The 17,052-nt window shown below is 57.0% G+C and overlaps 1 protein-coding gene across 1 annotated transcript in view; it reads right to left on the minus strand.

The window, feature by feature from the left end:
• The window catches only part of MINDY4 (MINDY lysine 48 deubiquitinase 4), a 103,506-nt gene that overhangs the window by 8,804 nt on the left and 77,650 nt on the right, over positions 1–17,052 (minus strand). Inside the window, exons 14-17 of the mRNA XM_032401836.1 lie at positions 10,059–10,122; positions 7,549–7,710; positions 1,633–1,813; positions 1,001–1,073 (exon numbers count right to left, since the gene is read on the minus strand). Of these exons, the coding sequence (XP_032257727.1) occupies positions 1,001–1,073; positions 1,633–1,813; positions 7,549–7,710; positions 10,059–10,122 (480 nt within the window). The remainder of the gene's footprint in view (positions 1–1,000; positions 1,074–1,632; positions 1,814–7,548; positions 7,711–10,058; positions 10,123–17,052) is intronic.

Below are 17,052 nucleotides of genomic sequence, written 5' to 3' on the forward strand. Positions count from 1 at the left end.
AGCCCTGTGCTCGGCTCTCCCATTTTCCCGGTCTTATAGCTGATAGTGTGAGGGACACATAGGTGAAGTCTAACAGCTCATGGCCAGAAAATGGAAAGGATTAGAACTCTAGAACCCACACTCACCACATGCGAGTTCTAGCACTTCCCCAGAAGGCACTGGAATGCAGACCTCCTCCCTCCCACGCCTGCTCCCCCCACTGCACACTGAAGCCTCCAAGTCACTACCCAAAGGCTTTGTGAAGGGCCCGCCTGAGGCTGGGAGGAAGGGGGCCAGAGCTCCAACCCCACAGCCCTCCGGAGTTCTGTTCCCAGCCCTGGGGCCTTGTCAGTGGGCTGGTGAGTCAAGTGAGCCCCAACTCACCCCGAGCCTGAGCGGGAACAGGGGAGTCAAGGACCCCCCCACCCTGTGTCTGAGGCTACAGGGCACCTCTGCTCGGGGTTCAGAGGGCCCAACCCGCACCAACAGAATGAGGGGGCTGCTCCTCCCAGATGCAGAGGGCGCCTCTGCTGCAGGAAGCCAGCTCAGAGCTACACCTGGGGGCCACTGAGGAGCTAGGCCCTCGCACCTTCCCATCCTGCTCAAACACCTCCCCCCCCGCCCCCCCCCCCCCCCCGTCCCCCTACCTGTGCTTCCTCCTGACGGGCCCCACAGCACTCAGCACACATGCTGGTGACTGCCCTGAGCAAGGACGGACCTCAGGAAGCACCTACTCACACCACCCCCTGCCACAGGGGCAGCCTCAGAAGCTGTCTGAAGACACAGTCACCTCACAGGCCACACACTTCTCCACTTGGGCCACAGAGACCTCAAAATGCTACGTACAAACAAGCCCCAAGCACTGCGTCTTTCCATTCTGCAGAGGTCCTGCCTCCCCACAGACACTTAGTTGGGGCAATCCAGAAACCCACCCTCCCTCCTGCGGGTACGACTACCCCCAACCCCCACACCTCCCAGCCACTCGGGTGAGCTTCCAGAGCCAGAGACAGACCTGACTCACCTGGTTCTGATGCAGAGCTCAAGGGGCGGGACGAGGTCGTTGTCTCTGTCCTCAGGGATGGTCTGGGTGGTGTCTGGGGGCCGGGAGAGAGAGACACACACACACTCAGCCCGGGGTCTGAACGTGCTTTAAGGCTGGCACCAACAACCCACCTCCTGGGACCTGACTCTTCTGGCATCTGCCCCGCTTCTCATCCTGACTGGACCCATCCTTGTTCCTGCCCTTTGGTTCTCTCCTGGACCACAGCGCTCTCCTCACAGCCTCCCACCTCCAGCCTCCACCCCACCCTCCTGCTCCCCGTCAGCTACCAGCATAATTCTTTCTAAAAACACATCTGATCCCGTCACTCTCCTGCTCCAAAACCTTCCATAGCTCCTCACTGCCTGCAGAAGAAAACCCAGACTTGTGGGCATGGTGTTCGGGGCTCCCTACTCTGTTCTCAACCTCCCCATACACCACCTCTAATGCTCTCAGTTTCTCAAGGCCCTGCTCCTGCTCCTCCTGTAGGAGGATGCGCCAACAGCCGCTCTCTGATCCCCCCGTGCAGACACGGGTCTGAGGGTCTACGTTGTTCTCTGACCGCCCCGAGGACACGCGAGGGCCGAGGACGCGGGCCAGTGGGGGCGGCGCACCAACGGTCAGCCGGATCTGCTCCTGCTGGTTGGCCAGGCCGTCATAGTAGTACAGGTCAAAGAGCCTCTCGGCCCTCCAGTCTCGCAGGAGCTCTGGCTGCAGGCTGAAGAGGACGCTGAAGTGGCTCTCACTGCACACCACCCAGATGGGGAACCTCGGCGTCTTCAGGAAGCAGCCCACCTGCAAGAGGGACAGGGAGTGGAGAGATGCCTGTGCTAGCCCCAGGAAAAGGGCCCGAGCATCTTCTGTCTGACTCGGGGTTGGGCTGACCTCAGAGAGACCTGCTGGGGATCACAGCCTCTGAGCCAGGCTGGGAGCCCCTTGAGCGGCTCACAGACACGGCTTGTCTCCCGGAGCCGTCCCCCCCCCCCCCAGGGGCTTTCCCTCATATCCACGGTCCTGTGCAGCCACCGTCCCCCATCTAGAGTGCTGGGACACCCCACCTCCCCTCCCAGGTCCTGCATCACCCAAATTACCCAACCAGGGAGCACGAATCACCTCCCTCTAGCTCCCAGGTGGGGGTTACGAGGTAGCAGGTACTAGGTACCAGGCATCCGCCTTCTCTCCTGCAGCGCATCACTGCCTCACCATGACGCGCCAGCCTGCCTCCTGCACACTGGACTATGCCCTTAGCACCAAGGGCAGGGGTTAGAAGTCAACATGAGCAAATGTTTGACGAGTGAGGGTCCTCATGCATGAAGTGGAACTCGAACTAGGTAGGACTTTACCTTGAAGACAGGTGGGCTTGGAGCCACGGGGAGAAGGGAGAGGGCGCCTCTGGGTGAGCAGTCTGTGGGCGGTGCCAGAGACATCCAGGGACTAGCAGGGCATTCGGGAAAGAGCATGGTGGAAGGGGAGGATAAGGAGCTGGGACTTTCTGATGAGAGACTTCCTTGGAAAGCTCCCTGCAGAGGGGTGTTCGGGGAAGGCAGATGGCACTGAACAGGACCCTTAGTGGGGCTGCTCTTCAGGGCAGAGGAGCGGCCGGGGCCCTCTGCAAAGTCCTGCTCAGGGGCCTGGCTGGCTCTGCCCCTCAGGCTGGCTGGCCCTCTATGTGCTCTCTCCCCGTCACCTGTGACTCCCTGGGGCAGCACCTCTCCCTACCCCGGGCCCTGGTTTATTCAGCTCCGTGCATGCCACGGGCCAGGCTGATTCTGGCCTAATCCCCACCAGCCCCAGCGAGATGTTTGCATGCTCAGGTATTTACAGCCACAGCCTGCGGATTAAGGAAAGAATGGGAATTATTTTTCCAGTGGGGAGAAGGGCATACTTTCTCCCGCCTGTCACAGAAGAGTGGCCGAGCGGTCTTCCTGGGGCCCCTCGGAGCCCTCCTGGGAGCTGACTCTGGGCTGGGGTGTCTCGGACAGGGGGGTTGTGCTCAGGTACCTAGTGAAAGACTTGTCCAACAAACAGCTGCCTCCTCCAGGGGGTAGAATAGCGATCTTTACAATGTGTTCATTTTCCCATTTTCCAAGCGACCTGCCCCGCCCCCACCTGGCCAGTAGGGCCCTCACCCCAGCCCCTTGTGACATTAAAACGTAACCACAAAGCTCTCTCCTTCATGGATGTGGGGGAATTAGATGCTTTAGAGGACGTGGCTGGACGTGCCTAAACCCCACTGCAAAGTCAGCTCCCACTCCAGGCTCAAAAGAGGCTTTTCTGGTGAGGGCCTCGCCTCGAGCAGGGAGCCTTCTCAGGAACCCAGGGCTCATTCACTGCAGGAAAAAGAGCCGTGCAACCTGCCAGGGGGGCAGGCATCTACATAATCAGCCACCCTGAATTTTCCAGCAGAGGGGACAAAAGGGCAGCTTGCCATTTATTCAACGGTCAAAAGATTATGGGCAAAAAAAGCTGCCCAGAGACTTTATAAATGAGTTTTCTCATTCAGGAGCCCCCTCCAAGTGGGTGACATTTTCCAAAGATGAAATTCACTTCCTCTGGGTTCGAAGGTAGCTGACCAAAGGCCTGGGGGCGAGGAGGGAGGGTGGAGGGCACATTTCCTTCAACACAGTCTGAGGCTTTCTCCTGGCTGGGGAACAGACGGCACCATTAGGAATCACTTTTAAAGGGGGATTCTTAAATCTTTTGCAGGGGTGAGGTGAGTACCCCCACACCCAGCCGTGGACTGCCAGCTAAGAAGCCCTAATCTAGAAGAACCAACATTTGATTGCTGGCAGAGTCGACGTCTGTCGTCTCTAAGGGTAACCGTCATTCGGCATAACTTATGTTTCAGTCCCAGGCACTACGCTCGACCATGTGGGTACAGCAAGGAAGGAAACAAGACCAGTCTTGTCCTCGCGGGGCTCACCGGATTAATGGGGAAGACAGAGAGTAATCAAATAATCATACAGACACATCTGCACTGCCCTGGCCCGAATCTAAGATGCCATCAGAGTCACCCTAATTGTTTGTTTCACGACGAAAGAAAGCCGGCAGTTAAAGTCTGACCGGCCAGTGACTGCGACTGGGGCTCAGAATCTCAGAAACGTTCAAATGCACACAAAGTTTGCAACTCAAAAGCAATGAATGTGACACTTGGAACCAAGAGGAGACCTACGAAGGAAAGCAGTAAGATTCTGTGATGCAGAGGCAGACCCCCACCTATTTAGACGGGCTGATTAGGTCAGGAGAGGCCTCCCTTAGGAAGGGACATTTAAGTCAAAACGTGAAGGGAGGAAACAGCAGGGACAGGTCTCATGGGGCCTTGTAGGCTGTGCTAAGTTTGGGCTTTCAGTCTCTGCATTAGTTAGCTGGGGCCACCGGAACAAAGTTCCACAGACCAGGTGGCTCAAACAACAGAAATTTGTTTCCTCACAGTCCTGGAGGCTGGACGTACAAGACCAAGGTGTGGGCAGGACTGGTTTCTCCTGAGGCCTCTCTCCTTGGCTTGCAGATGGCCGTCGCCTCCCTGTGTCTTCACGTGGTCTTCCCTCTCTGTGTCCATGTCCGAATCCCCTCCTCTTATAAGGACACTAGTCAATCGGATTAAGGGCCACCCTAATGACCTCATTTTAACGTAATCACTTCTTAAAGGCCCTGTTTCCAAATAGTCACATTCTGAGGTACTGGGAGTTAGGACTTCAACGTGTGAATCTGTGAGGGGACATAATTCAGCCCCTAACAGTCTCAGAGGATGGGAAAACCACTGACAGGTGTGAAGCAAAAGAATGATGTGATTCAGTCTACTCTTTTAAAGATCACAGTGGCTTCATTGAAGGACTGAAAGGGGTTGGGGACAGGTGTCCAGACCGGCAATGCTGGTGGCTTGGACCATGGTAGAAATGGCCAGACCGGAGAAACAATTTAGGGTAGGAGCCACATGACCTCCTGATGGATCAGGCATGCTCCTGGGTTTGAAAAAGTGGGTGGATGGTGCTAGTTGCCCAGCTGGGGAAAATGGGAGGAGGATGTAGCTGGCAGAGCCCTTCCTGCCAAGCTTAGTCTTCGCTCAGGTCTCTTCATGAAGGCAGCAAGGTATGTACCCTGCAGGGCATGGGAGAAGCACTGAAGTTAAACTCCTGGTCCCATGCTGTCCCTTCCCTGGACTGCCGGTCCCCCCACCACAATCACCAGGAGCCAGGAGGGGCTGGCCTTCCAACTGCAGCCCTCAGTTGTGACCTCTGGGTGGTGAGAGTGAGGTGCAAGTCCGATGGGCAAGACCAGCCCAGGGGGGTCATGGGGAGTGAACGGAGGTCCAGAACACACAGCCAGGCTGGGGCAGGGGGCTGGCTAGCTCAGCAGGGGGTGCATTTCTTGGTCCAGAGCTTCCTCTGCTTCCCCCCAGGCACATCCGGAGTGTGGGTCATCTAATAAGCTCACTGATAGGCAGGACCTCCCTTACCCCCAGCCCCCACATACTCAGTGAGGGCCCCAGAACCAGGCTCCCAGCCAGAGGCTGCCATGAGAAGCCCCGGACAGGCTGAATGACAAGCAGGCCCTCTTCTGCCCTCTGCAAGAGAAAACCTAAGCCTTGTAAGAACAGCCCCACCATGGACACCATGCTCCAAGCTGTCCTAAATGTCAGATCTTCCCCATGGCCACACTGGTGCTGTCCAGTGGAGGGGGACCAGCTTTGAGCGTGGATGCTAAGCCTCCCCAGATTCTTTCCACCCCCAACACGGCCAACCATGTAGGACCAGAGGAATTCAGTGACAGAGGGGATGGCAGGTGGTGGTAAGGGAGAGGATAGGCTTTGTCGATATTGCCAGATATCTGCCTTTTCCTTCAGAGGCCCAGTCCTCAGTTAGCTCTAGGGAGGAGAGAGGGCCTGAGGGTCCTTCCTTAGAGAGCTTGCAGCCCCAAGGCAGGGGAGCAAACACCCTCTTGTTGCAGAGAGATACAAGCCTCAGTCTTCAGCCAAGCATATAACAGTGGGGCGGGCCGGGGGGGGGGGGGCGGTGTCCGTGTGGATTTAAGAATTTGGATCCTTGTAGGTCCTGAATTTCTTCAATCAGCATTTTATTCCAAGGGAAGGATGACCCTCAACTGATGTTCCCATCAACTACCCCACAGACCAAAGGAAAATAGTTTACTTTTAGACCAACACCCTCAATACAAGAATGAAACCAGGGCTCATGGTAAGCCTAGGGATTCCAGGAGCCTGGCCAAGTTTACCCTCTCTCAGCCCATGGAATTTTGGGCTGAATGCTTCCAGAGCCCACCCAGGGTCGGATGCTCAGGGGCCCTGGTGCTTCTCCTGGCCCACGTGACCACATTCCTGGGCTCCCTCCTGACACCGGCAAATCAGGGGGGGAGTCGTAATCATTCTTTTCTCCCCAAGTCTGTGGAGCCCACGGGTCGGCTTCCTGTCCGTGGGGGCAGGACCTGGGGATGCAGCCACACCACATGGCCCATTAGCAAAGGGACAACAGTCTGAACTCGTGATCATGCTGAAAGGGCACCATGAAACCAGCTAGAGAACAATGTCTTCTCTGAAGACGTGAAAACCGAGGCTCAGAGAAGGTCGAACAGCAGGCTAGGGCAGAACACGGGGCCCGGTGCCAACTGCCCACTGTGCAGAGACATGTAGTCACCTCACCCTGCCCAGCTTCGCCGGGGGCCCAGCCCTTTCCAAGACCCTGGCTGCAGGGAGAGAGGAAGGAAAGGGAGCAGTGCACTGGCAAACAGACCGAGTGGCCTGTTAGGGTTGAACTGTGCCCCCCCAAAAAGATACGTGGAGATCCTAGCCCCCAGAATGTGACCTTATTTGGAATTAGGGTTGTTGTAGATGTAACTAGTTAAGATGAGGTTAGTGGAGTAGAGTGGGCCCTTAGCCCAACATGACCGATGTCCTTATAAGAAAAGGAGGAGACACACGGCAGAAAGATGGCCATGTGACGACAGAGGGAGAGATCGGAGTGATGAATCCACAAGCCAAAGAATGCCAAAGATTGCCAGAAAACACCAACAGCTAGAATGGATGAGGGTGGATTCTCCCGATGGGTGTCAGCGGGGACACAGCCCTGCTGGCCTCTTGATTTTGGACTTCTGCTATGAGACCTTCTGCTCTAGGACAACTTCTGTTGTTTTAAGCACCCAGTTTGTGGTGTTTCACTGTGGCAGACCTAGGAAACTGACACGGTTCTCCCTGTCCCTGGAGAAGACCCCATCCCCCCCCACACACACACACACACCCCAACTGCATCTGCTCTGACCCACAGTCACACTATAGATCCCTAGGAGTCCCTTTGAAACAACCTTTCCCAGAACATGGTATCGGCTGGCTTTGGGAGTGAATTCCACACAGTACTCAATGGCAGTGAAGCTATAGTTCTTCCCAAACCCTCTGTGATTGAGACTGGACCAAACCGGGACTGGCTCTGGGAACTGGAGTTGACCTTCCCTTTCCCCGCCTTCCCTCTCTCTGGTCCCAGGGAGCCGGGCCCCTCTGTCTCCGGAGCCCTGCGCCCCAGTACCTGGCACACATTGTAGTGCTCAAAGAGAGATAAGAACCCAACATCGCTGCGCGCAGCAACGCCTTTGAGCAGCGTGATGTTCCCGTTCCCAGAATCCAGCTCCACCACGTCATTGAAAACATTGGACACGGCTTTCCCGGTCAGGAGCAGATTGACAAGTTCCTGTAGATGAAAGAAAGGGGAAAGGCTTGTCCAGGGGAGATCGGGAACAAGAAAAAAAAAGGGCGGAAAAGGAAGGAAAGCAAGGAGGGAGAGAGCCCCAAATCACAGGGGGCTGGGACTTGGAGTTCCCACCAGCCCTCAGGGGAAGCCGTCAGCCGCTCCTAGCCCAGCGACTCTAGGAACTCATTGTGACCTTGATTCCATGGGCCCCCGTCCTGAGCCCTGGGTGGTGGCAGGGGAGTGGGGGAAAGATGGCTCCTGACCTTGGGCGTCTGGGCCTAGGGCGGGGATCAGGTGCGTCCCTGCGCGGCTGAAGGTCAATGTAGGATGTGACTGGGACTATAAACATGTGCGCACGGAACCGTCCGGGGCCAGGCAGGGCACGGGACCACATGGCTGAGTCAGAGCCACTTTGTGGAGAAGCCACATTTGGGTGGGTCTTGAAGGATGGCATTTTTTTTTTCATAAGCTTTTTCATTTGAAATAATTTTAGACTCAGAAGAATTTGTAAAAATAGTACAGAGAGTTCCTGTGCACCCTTCACCCAGCTTCCCCCAACGATAACATCTTAACACAACCAGCGCCCATTATCAACGCCAGGAAGCGGACAATGGTGCGAACACCAAGAAAGCAACTCTAGGTCTTACTTGGATTTCACGGGAGGATGGCGGGGTCTGGGAGCAGGGAGGGAGGGTGGAGGCCTGCAGAGGCAGACAGGCCGAGGCGAGGAAGCCCCAGTCTGGGGTCTAGATCTGTCCCTGCCCTCCTCGGCCCGGCGGCATCACGCATCCAGGGACCGTGTGACTTGTGCCGCACAGCCGACAGGCCGACAAGCCTGCTGACCCCAGAACCTGGAGATCAGTGACCCTCTGGCCGTCTCCTTCAGCCAGTGCCTCCTGCATTGAGGTGGCAGGAAGGGAGGGCCCTTCCTTCAGCAGGGCATCTAGGGGTCCAACTCCTTGTGAGGAATGGGGACCCTGGGGCTCCCAGACTGGAGAGGATTTCCCCAAGCCCCACAGCTAGTTCATGACAGAGCTGGATTTCCACCCACATTTTCTAGCATCCTGCCTGGTGTCCTTCCCTCTCCTCTCACCTGTTACCCGCATGGCACCACCTGGCTACCCAAGATCCCAGGGGAACCCCGGCCGCTAAGTGCCTGCAGTACCACCGAGGAAGGCTCCGAGTGAGCCCAGCCTTAGCACTTGGGCAGGCAGCACCCTCTGCCTGACCCACCCCATCGGGGCTGGCGCGCGTGGCAGGCCAGCAGGCAGCGATGGCCCCACGGTACGTGGGAATGGCCAGGAGAGGCCTTTCCCAGCATAAACTTTGGAGGGGAGAGTTCACAGAAGTGTTTTCCCCTGAATTATAAAAGCCAGGCCCCGGTCAATAAATCCCTCCAACAACACCAAGAACCCTGCCCTGGTCACAGTAAAAGAGGCTCCCTCTGATGGCCACAGAGGGAGCCCCATTGGAGGGAGATAGCAAAGGGGCCCCATTGTGTCTTTGCAGAGGAAATGAGAAAGAATCTGGAGGAAATGTCTGCTCTGAGATACTGCACCTCAGGGGCAGCGGCTGCTAAGAAAGGCGAGGCCTTTTTCAGATGGGTTCGAGTTTTCCCATCTGGTTTTCAAGGGGGAGAAAAAGGCCCCTGTTCCCCATCTGTCTCAAACCCTCCTCAGCGCAGGAAGCCCTCTTGAAATGGGGGAGAAAGGAGAAATAGGCTGCTCCCTGCCCCAAGACTCAAAATCACGCAGTGGCAAAGCTTAGTGGTCATGTAGCCCCTTGCTACTCAGAGTGTGGTCCGTGGACCAGCAGCATCACCTTCTCTGGGAAGCCTGTGAGCAATTCAGAACTTCAGGCCCCAGGCCAGACCCACTGGATCTGAGCCTGCTCTTCAACAGGACTCCCGGGGGATTCATGGGCACATCAAAGTTTAAGAAGCACTGGTCTAGTCCAAACTCCTCCTTCTACAAACGAGGGAACTGAGGCTTGGGGAGGGGAAGATCAGCCCAGCTTGGGGAGGGTCAACTGCCAAGATGGTGCCTGTGCCGTGGCCCTCACCACCCCAGCTGGCCCAGAGCCCCCAGTCCGTCCCCGAGGCTCGGACTGAGGCTCTGGGCTGTGCGGCCCCTGGCTCTGTCCTTGCAGTGCCAAGCACACAGATCGGGCACAGCAAGCTCTCCAGAAGCGGAAACTGAACTGAGTGGCCTTTCTAGGTCTCCATGACAGAGGTTGGCACATGAAAGCTGCTGGGAGAGGGCTGGCAGGGGCAAGGAAAGAAGGGGGGAGGAAGGGAAAAAAGCACTCTGCTGCCCAGCACCCCACGGCACCCCACGGCACCCCCTGACCTGGGTGCAGTATCCATGCGCTCCAATCAGGTGGCTGGTAGGGACATCGAAGTCCTGGCGGACACTAGAAGACACAGAAGGAGTAGAATTAGCATGTCTCTGCCTGACTCAGGCCTCCCGGGCAAACCTCTTGGGTGACCAGGGGCTCCTCTCGGGCTCCAGGCTGAGGCCCAGAATTCTGGATGTGGGGGCAACCCAGGGCTCCGCAGCTAACACTCACTCTGCTCTGGGCAGTGGCCTCCCCTCTGGCTTCACCTGGGCCACTACCGACACGCAGAAGGGTGGCGGAAGCGTGATACAGCAGAGAGGCCCCTTCATTTGCAACCCAGCACCCCGAATCCTCACTCCGACTGCCGCTTACCAACATGGGCACGAGGACATCCCCTTCCGTCTCCAGGCCTCAGCCTGTGAGTCTGTTCAACGGGCACAGACCATGTACCGGGCCCTGTACATGCATGGTTCCCCAAATGCCAAGAGAAAACCAGTGCTCAGAGCAGCCTGACTTGCCCAGGGCATGGGGCTTATGGGCTGTGGAGCCGGTGGGGGACTCCGCGGTCCGTCTTGGAGGCCTGTGCTCTCCCGACCCCAGGTCACAGCAGCTCTACCCTCAGAAGGGGGTCCCCCAAAAGGCATGAGGTGAAAAGCCCCTTGGCCGAAACACATCCCTCAAACCAGAAGAAACCGATTTCTTAGGGCTGTACAGAGCTGGGGACCAGGAGTCACTGTCAGGGTGGCTCTGTCATAGGGGAGGTCAGCACCAGGAGGCAACCCCAGCCCCCCATGAATCTCAACACTCTCCGACCATCTAAGAAAGCCCACCACCAGGACACAATTCCTTTTCCCTTCCCCCACGCAAATGCTTCGGGAGACCAAGTGTTCTTGTCGACGTGAACGGTGGACGAGTGAACAGGAAAGGAGCCGGCATCCCTGGAGCGCAGCCCCGCACCCGGCGAGGTAAGGATTACTATATTTTATAGACATGGAAAGACTCAAAAGGGCATCACTGGGGGTGATGGGAGCCTGTGGCACATGCCCTGGGGCATGGGGCCCGGCCTGCCTCCTCCGGCCCTACCCCAAAGAGGCCACAGACAGACAGCCCAGAAGAAAGGGCTCAGCAATCACAATGTTTGTTTTCCCTTTTAGTGGACGAGACGAGAAACCTGGTCTCAATTTTAGGCTTTAAATCTAAGATCTGCCAGAAGTCCACAAACCTAAAAAACCCTGGTCCCCATAGCCTTCCCAAACGAGTTTAGAAACTCAAGCTCCGTGACCTTTGCCGGAGAAATGCTTTCTTGTGGTTTTTAATAACCGTGGCCAAATGGGGACGGTCTGTGGTCCATGCGGGAAGATGGGCCACGTTGGCACTGCAGGGGCCCGGCGGAGAAGCACAGAGGCCTGGGGGTCCTGGGAAGGGCCTGGGAGGCTCACCCACCAGAGACAGCCCAGCAAGCCTGGGAAGGAGCCAGCTGGGGCGCCAAATGGCCAAAGGCAGCGCTCGACTGATGCTAGCTCAGGCAGAAGAATTGATGGAAACGCTCTCTGCTGCATAAACGGGCATCTTCTGAAGAGAAGAAAATAACCTCAAAGGAGCCCTGGGTGGACTGATAAGCATCGCTGGTCCTGAGCCAGCCCAAAGCTTTCAGAAGCGGTCTGATCTTCATAATCTCACAGCCTCGTGCTCACCCAGCGGGTTTGAGAGCCTGCGTCAGCTGAGAGCAGAGGGACAAGCAGAAAGGACAATGGGAGGAAATGGTAATTGCATCCTTAGGTGCAAACACGATGGGAAATTCAGGAGTGAGCGCGGAGCTTGAAAGGGAGGAACGTCTGCGTTTCACATTAGGGCATTCGCGAGACGCCAGGGAGCAGCTTACACGGCTTAAGAGATTTACAACTTTGGCAAATCTAGATGTCCAGACCTCCCTTTAGGGGAATTCCCTGGAGAGCGGAGTGTGAGGAGTCCTTGAGCAAAGGAAAAAGGGCAGGACTGTCACCAGGTTGGAGTTCCAGCCCCAGCCTGCCGTGTGGCAGTTAACCTCTCCTCTCCGGGCCTCAGTCTCCCCTTTTGTGACATGAGGGCCTTGCACAAGATGCATGGTGTTATGGGCTGACCTGTGTCCCTCCAAATTCATATGTTGAAGCCCTGACCCCAGTACCTCAGAACGTGGCTGTGTTCGGAGACAGGGCCTTTCAAGGAGTGATTTAAGTTCCCCGAGCCCATTCTGTGGGCCCTAATCCAATCTGACTGGGTCCCTACAGGAAGAGGATGCGGGGGATGCGAGCTCGCAGAGGAAAGACCATGTGAGGACACAGAAGCAGGCTGCCACCCACAGGCCCAGGAGGGAAACCAACCCTGCTGACACCTTGATCTTGGACTTCCAGCCCCCAGAACTGGGAGTTTCTGCTGGTTAAGCCAGCCAGGCTGTGGTGCTTTGTGATGGCAACCCTAGCAAACACAGACCAAGCGGCCTCCAACGTCTGTTTAGACTCAGAGCTCTTTCTTCAAATGTCATCTTCCAGGCAGAAGCCAAATAGATAAGACATAAAAGCAGAATTGCTCTGGCCAAAGGTGTCCCATCTTTCTCCCTCTTCCAGCCCCTATAGCCCCTCTGGGGAACCCCCAGGTCTCCAAGGTCATGCAGCGTCCTGGGAGCAGGGGCTGAATCTGAGGAGGGGTTGCCTGGGCTCTGAGGTCCCCACACTTGCTGGGCTTCTGAGCCACAAGCTGCGAGGAGCCCTTCCCTGAGACCAACACCCATTCAGTCCAACGGGCAGGCTGTCCCTTCCCCAGTCCACCTGGGGACCGGACAATGCTGGGCCCTAAAAAAATTCTGCACAGCCTAGGGCCAGTGACCAGGCTAGATGACAGAAGCCAGGAGGAGCCTCGTCCTGATGAAACCTGCGCCCTGAAGCTATTGTGCACTGGGGACCCCTTTTGGGGAGCAGGAGCTTGCCTGGATTTGGGATTCCGGGAAGCACAGGGTGGGAGGAGCCTGCATAGACTTGCCCAGGGCAAGGAAACTTATGAAGAGTGGCTTGGCCCTGGCTGCCTTGCCACCGACCTCCTCAGCATTCTGGGAGCCAAGGGCCAGAACCTGGACCCACAGTCAGAGTGACAGCTCGCCACAGAAGTATCCAGAGGAAGAAGGACAGAGAGCTCTGCCCAGGATGCCAGCAAGGCCTGCTTCTCCCGGCTGTGCCCCCATCGAGAGTTCCCAGAGACCCCGCACTGTACCAAGGAATGGAATGAAGAGGACGCGGGGGCTGGCAGAGACCTCAGGGCTCAGCAGTTTGCAGGTGGGAAAACGGATGCATAGCGAAAGAACACAAGTGGCCCGGGGCTAGGGACAGGTGCCAGGCCAGACTGAGCACCTGAAGCTGGGATAGAGCGCCTTTGCCTCCCTCCAGTCACTCCTTGTCACGTGTCTCCAAGGGGCAGACGTTCCGCCACTGAGCAGCTTACAGGGCTTGAGCCCTGATTCTGCAGAACCTCGAAGTTCACTTTCAAATCCACCATCCTCTCTAAAACCTTGTGAGACCAGAAGAGCAAGAACTGCCATCTCCATTTCACCGAGGTTCTACTGAGGCCCAGAAAGGAGAAGGGACGTGCGGTCTTGTGATCATACGGTCAGCAGGCCAGGACTGTGTCCCTGGCGCCAACATCACACAGTGTCCACTGCGGCCTGAAACATGTGATGCTCAGCCTGGCTGGCCAGCCCCACACAGGCCCTGGAGCCTTGAGGCCCCACGCCAGGTCCCACACTCCCTGGCTGGGGCACAGCTTGTCCCTTCACCCTAAAGCCTCCCCAACGTGCATCCGGACATGTGAATCTGAGCATCTGGTATGGAAGTTTCTGGATAAGAAGAAAGTAGGTCTAAGTGGCCCCGAGACACGGTTCCAGTCTACCATCAAAGCCACTCACCTAAAATCAATATCCGCGAGGTGGGGTCAGAGGCTAGCTCGGCCTCAGACTGGCTGAGTAACCTCAGGTGAGTCCCTGCCTCTCTCTCAGCCTGTGTCTTCACTCAGAAAACCAGAGGACTGGAGCCAGGGGTCTCTGGGGACCTTCTGGGATGTGAACAAGTGTGCCTGGGTCAGGACTCTGATGTTTAAAACATCATGCCTAAAATAGTTTGTAATTAACCCAGGAGGATCCGGCCAGCCACCTCCCCTCCACCTGACCCCAAGGCACCAGGCCCCAGGAGCACCACCACACCCAGCTCTGGCCAGGCCTCCCTGCTGCCCCCTCCCTTGGGAATTCTACTGACTTTTGAGGACCAAGCAATAGTGAGAGGGGCAGCTGTGGAACAACAAGGAGAACCTGGGCTCCAAAGGCAGGGGCCCCTGGATTTGAAGCCAGTCACTGCTGCTTACTGGCTGCTCCCCTCTCCGAGGCTGCCTCCCCCCTGCAGTAGGGGTGGGACGGTGCCTCCCTCTACTACAGACTGCTGGGAGAGCAAGGTGAACTATATTCAGCATCTGGCATTTGGTAAATGTCACTTCCTTTTTCCTACGATAACAACAATAATAACAACTAAAAACACAATGACCAAGAGGTCATGAATCCCGCAACCTCAACGGCTCATGTCGCGGCCAAGAACCCAGAATAAATGGAGGCCTGCGAGCAGTCAAAATGTAACTATGAATATCTAAAAAGGACTTGGGTAGAGCGGATATGGACTGTTTTCCCAGGAAGGCCTGCAGGGAGTGGGCGATGAGTCAGGACACCTGCGTGGCAGGCCCCCGCTGCCACCTGCCCTGTGTGACCTTCCACAAATTGCTTTCCATCTCTGAGCCTTCCAGGTGTCATCCCTTGATGGGGATAACAATGTGCACCTCAAAGAGCTGTTGCCATAAGGGCCCCAGCCTTTACAGGCCCTCACAAACAGCACAGAGCTCCACAGGTTGGAGGGGCTGGCTGTGAATCTCCAGGCAGGGGCCGGGACAGGAAGGGGCGAGGTGGGGAGGACCCCAGGAGGGAGGGCAAGGTTCACGGATGGAGAGAAAGGAGCTGGCCTGGAGGAAGGAAGGGAACACAGAGGTGCCCAAGCCCTTCCCAAGCTGCCTTCTGCCTTACCACCCGCTAGACCTCTCCCCACGTGCCGGCACCTTCCTTCCCAACCAGACCTTGTGCAATTGTTCCCTGCAAACCCCCACCCCGCTGGCTTTTGCCTGCTTTATTCTTGCGGCCTGCCAAAACCCTTCCTACATATCCCTCAGAGCCCTGCTAAATGTCGCCTCTTCCGTGAAGACACCTCCCTCGCCCCGGGACAGATGTGCCCCATCTCTCCTCAGCTGGCCCCTTCCTCAGAGCAACTGCCCATGCTTTTCCTGTGCCTGCCTTGTCCCTCTGGGCAGCAAGGATTTTGACTGCCAGGGGTATGTCATGTCCATCTGGCCCCCTGGCACCCAGAATCGGGCTCTAGCTCTGCAGATGCACAGCACATGGGCCCTAAATTACGTGAGCCTGGCCCACACCCAACCCAGGAGAAGCTACAAGGAAGGCCCGGATGGAACAGCCTCCAGAAGCTGAATCCCAGGAGGGGTGTGGAGGCAGGCAGAAGGAAGCTTCCCACCCAAGCAAACGAGGTTGGCCTGGAACAGAAGATTCTTCCAAAAAGTTAATTGCCTCTCCCTCTTCCCAAGGCCCATCCTCTTTATCCGGACGCCCAAGCCCTTCGAGGAACATGGGTAAGTGGGGTGGGGATGCTAGATGCACCGAGAGTCAGGAGACTCCTAGCTCTGCCACTAACCCCAGTGTGGGCTGGGCTGAGTTGCCCCGCTCTGCCACGGGAGGGTCCGTGTTCACGGGCAGACCTACTGCCCTCAGCCACACCCCGCTGACACTCACCAGCCCTGACTTGCCACCTCAGCAGCCTGGGGCTGGGCTTGCTTTGCCCCAAGCGATGCCAGCTGACATGACATGGAGAAGGAAGCTGGTAGACAAGCACCTGGTTTGGTACGGGCCTACTTAAGGGTCTTGTTTCCCACTTCTCCTCCTAAGTTGGCAGACACAGCAGGGCAGTGCCTGTCACTCCTCCCCCAGCCCAGGAAGGGGATGAGGCCACAGGGTCTTAGACTGGAGGCCAGGACACACAGGGATGGCGTCAACTTGCCAGTAACCTGCCCTAATTTCTTAGAGCCTTGGTCCCCACATCTGTAAAATGGGATAATGGCCCCAGGCCTGGCCCGGGTGGTTCTGTGTGTGTCGCATTATTCTGGGCTGGAGGAGTCCAGGCAGGTGCAGCAGGAGGGTGGGGGAGAAAGCAGAGGGGTATCCCATCTACCCCCTCCCGTCCCAACAGCACATCTGGGACCACCAAGAACCTGGGATTCTCAACAAGAACAGCCCCCTGCTCAAATCCTTATGCCATAAACCACTGGCCCAGCCCACTACTGAGGTGGTCTGCCTCAGTGAGCTCTGCTGGATCTGGAAGCGTTGTCGTTGCTTTTCTTTGTTTCTGAGGGGAGCCTGTGGGGGCCTCAATTAAGGCCCAGATCTGACCCACCCCCAAACTCACATCTGCTCTCCTGTTCCTTGATAAATCCCAAGCTCCCAGTTCCTGACTAGATAGCCCACCCCTCTCCCAGTCAGTGTGGTACCCCCTCTGTGGGTTCTGCCTGTTTTCTGGGCCTTCTGTGTTCACACGCCCCATGATGGGTGCAGCCCAGGCCTGGCCACCATGAGGTGTCAGGAATGGGGTCGTGGCTACCAGCAGGCTGAGGGGCACTGGAGAAAGGGCTTCCTCAGGGCCCCTGGGTGGCTCAGTGGGTTAAGTGTCTGCCTCTGGCTCACGTCATGATCCCGGGGTCCTGGGATGGAGCCCCATGTCGGGCTCCTTGCTCAGCGGGGAGTCTGCTTCTCCCTCTCCCTTTGCTCCTCCCCCAACTTGTGCCTCTGTCTCTTTCTGAAATAAAGAAAAGAAATCTTAAAAAATAAAAAGGGGGGCTTCCTCTCCGCCGGGCTCACCGGAGCCCACCATGCAGCAGGGCCCT

This window comes from Phoca vitulina, unplaced genomic scaffold, assembly GCF_004348235.1.
Source record: "Phoca vitulina isolate PV1807 unplaced genomic scaffold, GSC_HSeal_1.0 scaffold4, whole genome shotgun sequence".
In the NCBI taxonomy this organism is placed as follows: Eukaryota; Metazoa; Chordata; class Mammalia; order Carnivora; family Phocidae; genus Phoca; species Phoca vitulina.